The sequence below is a fragment of the Auxenochlorella protothecoides genome (genome assembly GCF_000733215.1).
Source record: "Auxenochlorella protothecoides strain 0710 unplaced genomic scaffold scaffold17, whole genome shotgun sequence".
NCBI classification, from domain to species: domain Eukaryota; kingdom Viridiplantae; phylum Chlorophyta; class Trebouxiophyceae; order Chlorellales; family Chlorellaceae; genus Auxenochlorella; species Auxenochlorella protothecoides.
This window is the reverse complement of record NW_011934486.1, coordinates 293,474-297,549: the sequence shown is the minus strand read 5'-3', so window position 1 is coordinate 297,549 and position 4,076 is coordinate 293,474. Positions and strand designations below refer to the sequence as shown.

Sequence of the window (4,076 nt, the reverse complement as noted above, 5' to 3'; positions counted from 1 at the left end):
AGGGGTGAGAGGCGTGCATGGTAAGACGTTCGCATGTAAGGATGGAGTGAGAGCTGGACTGCCAGAAGACCCAACTCAACACATGTGCAGGCCCTGCAAGTCGGGATGCCGGACAAAATCCCCCCCCCCCGAGTCAAGCGCCAGCTGCCACACTGACTTGAGGACGGCGGGGAGGAGGCAGGCGTCGCCGCCCACGGTGTTGCGGCTGGCGACGTGCAGCAGGCCCTGCTCCTCCATGGGCTGGTCATCGCCGGAAAGCGCACACGCCTTCCAGGCGCCGCTGTTGGTCAGGCACGACCAGGTGCCGTTGCGCTGCACGCAGTCGTCCAGCAGGTCTCCCTGCAGAGCGGGGGGTGGTTGGAGGGAGGAAAGGTGAGGAGTTTGGGGCCAATTGGGTGGCACTTGAGAGGGCCCATCACCAGGATTCCGGCGTCTATACCAGCACATGTCATGCTTCTCACCCTCCCAGTGCAGGTGCCTGTGCACGGTGGAGAATCGATGCATGTGATCCCCCCCCTCTGGCCCCACACTCGCCCAACCCACACAAGCAACTCACGTCCTGGACGGTGGGCAGGATGCACATGTCGCCGTCCGTGCTCCACCGGTTCTGGATGGGGATGATGGGGACGGGCACGACGGAGGCATTCACCGACCCGACTGCCCCAGAGGGCGGGACGAAGGTGGTGTTGGCGCAGGAAGCCCAGCCCTGGACCCCCTCGGTCCAGCACCATGATCCTCCTGGGTTGCGGGTGGAAAGGGAGAAGGGCTTGGGTGGGAGATGAGGGGGTGCTGCAGGCTGAGCAGGAACAGGGCATGGACCTATGGCCAGGGCCCATCGCACTTGACAGCACACAACTACGGCCCGGCTCACCTCCCATGGACACGCAGTTGTCGATGGCAATGCCGCGGTAGTTCAGGGGGAGCTGGCACGCCTGCCCGCTGGCAGAAAGGACGGCGCGGGGTTTGAGGGCGGCGGTGGTGTTGGACGCTGAGGCAGGGGAGGGTGAGGTAGAGGGGGACAGCGGCGCGCAGGTGTCCCACACGCCAGAGGATGTCTGCGGCAAGGGGATGTTGAAAGGTTGGAAGTGGGAGGGCATAGGAGGGGAGAGGAGACTGCCCTAGACCAGGATGGAGCATGTGCCTTCCAGCATGGTCTGGGTATCCCTTGGACATGCTCAGGAAATCATGTCTTGCAGCCAGGGCGCACACCATCTCACAACCTAGAACGTTTGATCATTCCGTCCTCCGATTCTCATCCGCACCTCCCAACCACAACCAGCACCGCACCTGGCAGACGGGGACGCCGTTGAGGCTGACGCAATCGGTGACCAGGGAGCCCTGGAAGGTGGCCGGGAACTGGCACCGCTCCCCCGCCTGTGTCATGCGCTGCACGCCCGCGGAGTCGGCGCTCGCGGCGGGGCTGGCGGCGGCGGGGGGGGAGGACACGCTCCCCCCCTGCGCACTCCTCCCACTGCCGGCCCTCCACCTGGCAGTAGGCCACGCCCGCGATCTGCACGCACTCGGTCACCACGTTGCCCTGGTACAGGGCGGGGAAGACGCAGACGTTGCCCTTGACCGTGGTCTGGGACTGGCTGGAGGTGGCATTGGTCCCCGCGCCGGGGAGGGAGATGATGGTGGACTCGGTGGCCGGCGCGGCGGCGGCCCCCGCGGCGTCCGCGGCGCGCAGGGCGGGCAGTACGGCGAGGTACAGCGCGTCCACCTGGTCCTCGGTCAGCGCGACGTCGTACATTCCCAGGTTGGCCAGCCGCCCGTCGAACTGGCGGGAGGTGGGGTCGTCGGCGCGCGTGCACAGGACCGCGTTGGGGTAGAGGTCCATGGGCAGGCCGGCGGTGGCGCCCACGACGTCGCCCAGGCTGGACACCGCGGTCTGCCCCGCCCGAATCTCGTTCACCAGCAGGCCGTCGAGGTAGAGGCGGAAGCCCTTGCGCCCGGGGGGCATAGTGGTGACCGTCAGCATGTGCCAGCCGCCGTCCAGGGCTGCACTGGGCGCCGCGCGCGCCGAGTTGTTGGACACGTAGCCGTCGGAGTCGAGCCAGGTCTGGTCCTGCGGGCCGTCGTAGGTGTCATTGGAGTCGCGGGCGTAGGCGCGCACCACGCCGTAGGCCGGGTGCTGGCGCTGCGGGAAGTAGATCTGGATCTGCAGGGCGGGGCAGGGTTTGTTTCGGTGTGGGTGGCATGGGAGGCGTAATCAATGGGTGGGCTGAGTTGGGTGTGCACACACATGAGGGGAGGGGAGATGAAGCGAGAGATTTGGCGCAGGAGGAAGGCAGGCCGGTGATGGGCCGATGCATCCCCACGCATTCACACTCTGAGAGCGACGTACTGAGAGGAAGGGGCTGGAGGCTGACCCCCAAACCTCAGCTTTCACAACCGCAGACACGCACAGAAACCACCAGCCCCTCCACCCCGACACCCCCGCCCCTTGCTGATGCATGGGACTCTGTCCTCAGAACCCCAGCCCACCTGGTTGGGCCCCCACCCCGAGTTGCTCAGGTTGTTGACCGCGCCCATCTGGGAGAAGATGTAGGAGAACTCGCCGCCGGTCAGGTTGGTCACCTGCATCCACACGTTCACGCTCAGCGAGCCGTTGGTGGTGTAGTTGGGCGTGGCCAGCCCCACCAGGTCCGCCTGCTGCCCGTCGCAGCGCAGCGCGGCACCGAACACCGGGTCGGTGACCACCCCCGCGCCGGAGTTGACGCCGGCGTACAGGGGCAGGGGGAAGCTCTGCAGGGTCTGGGAGTTGAGTGGGTAGAAGACGGCGGGCAGCGGCGCGGCGGCGGGGTCGGGCAGGCGGTAGCCGTCGGGCGCGTAGGCGCAGACCCCGATGCGGCCCTCCGGCAGCCGCGCGTAGACGGGGAGGAAGCGCTCCAGCTGGGCGCGCGGCAGCGGCGCGCAGACGTAGCCCGCGTAGCAGGCGGTCAGGCTGCTCAGCCCCGCCACGCTGCCGTTGGGCGTGCACACGGGTTGGCCCTGCACCACCGCCACCGCCGCGGTGAGGGGCGGGGAGACAGCCGCAGGGGGGCCGGGCGCGGCGGCGACGGTCGTCGCCGGGCTGGCGGTCGCCGGGCTGGCGGGAGGTGCGGCCAGGTACGTGGCCCCGGCGCTGTACAGGCTGGCCCAGTCCGCGGCCGTCAGCGACTGGTTCCAGACCATGAGCTGGGTGAGCTGGCCGGTGAAGAAGCGCTCGGCGTCCAGGTCGGAGCGGGAGCAGAGGACCAGGTCGCCGGTGAGGTCCATGGGCGCGCCGCCGCTGGCATTGTGCATGCCCCCCTTGTAGTCCGTGTACAGGCCGGGCGGCAGCTCGGCCGACAGCTGGCCGTCGATGTACAGCTGGAAACCGCGGCGCCCGTCGGGCAGCGTGGTCAGGCCCAGCAGGTGCCAGTCCTGGGTGTCCTCGATCTGTGCAGAGTGGGAGTTTTGAGGAATGGGGGGCCTTGTGCACAGGGGGCGTTGCTGTCAATGTTGCTGCCGGCGGCCCTGGCCTGACGCCCAGGCGCGGTCGGCGATGCGCACACAATGTCTCCCTTGGCACCGGAATATCACACCCTCAACCCCCCCCCTTCCCCCCGAGAATAACTCACCAGGGTGAAGTTCTTCTGGTTGGTGCAAAGGATGTCGGCGATGCAGCCGTTGGAGTCGAGGAAAAGGGGCACGCTGGTGTTGCCGTGCGTGGCAGTGGAGTCCTGGACGACGGCGCGCACCAGTCCATAGCTGGGGTTGCCCAGCTCTGGCAGGTACAGGCCCACGGTGTTGGGGTCCAGCGAGGCCTCCACGTTGGTGGTCTTGTTCTGGCTCAGCACGTACGCGGAGGCGGTGCCGTTGGTGACGTTCCACCGCGCCCAGACGCCCAGCGCCCAGGGCCCTGCCTGGCCGTAGGACAGGCCGGGGATGGACACGTGGCTGCCCAGGCTGGCGTCGCACTGCAGCACGCGCGTGCCGAACGAAGGGTCCGTCACCCAGCTCACGTTGGTGCCCGAGCCACGTTACGCATTCAGCGGCACGGAGGAGGGCAGGTCGCCATCTGGTATGGCAGGGAAGAACGGAGAGGGGGAGGG

General features: G+C 67.9%; 1 protein-coding gene across 1 annotated transcript; it reads right to left on the bottom strand.

Moving 5' to 3' along the window:
• Window positions 1–75: 75 nt before the first annotated feature.
• F751_1672 (hypothetical protein) lies at window positions 76–4,012 on the bottom strand (the record flags this gene model as incomplete). The annotated part of the gene is made up of 8 exons (XM_011404047.1): window positions 76–339; window positions 557–738; window positions 872–1,055; window positions 1,487–1,639; window positions 1,721–2,158; window positions 2,485–3,420; window positions 3,603–3,941; window positions 4,004–4,012. 8 exons carry the CDS (start codon window positions 4,010–4,012, stop codon window positions 76–78), a joined length of 2,505 nt encoding a protein of 834 aa, XP_011402349.1.
• Between the last annotated feature and the right edge of the window lie 64 nt (window positions 4,013–4,076).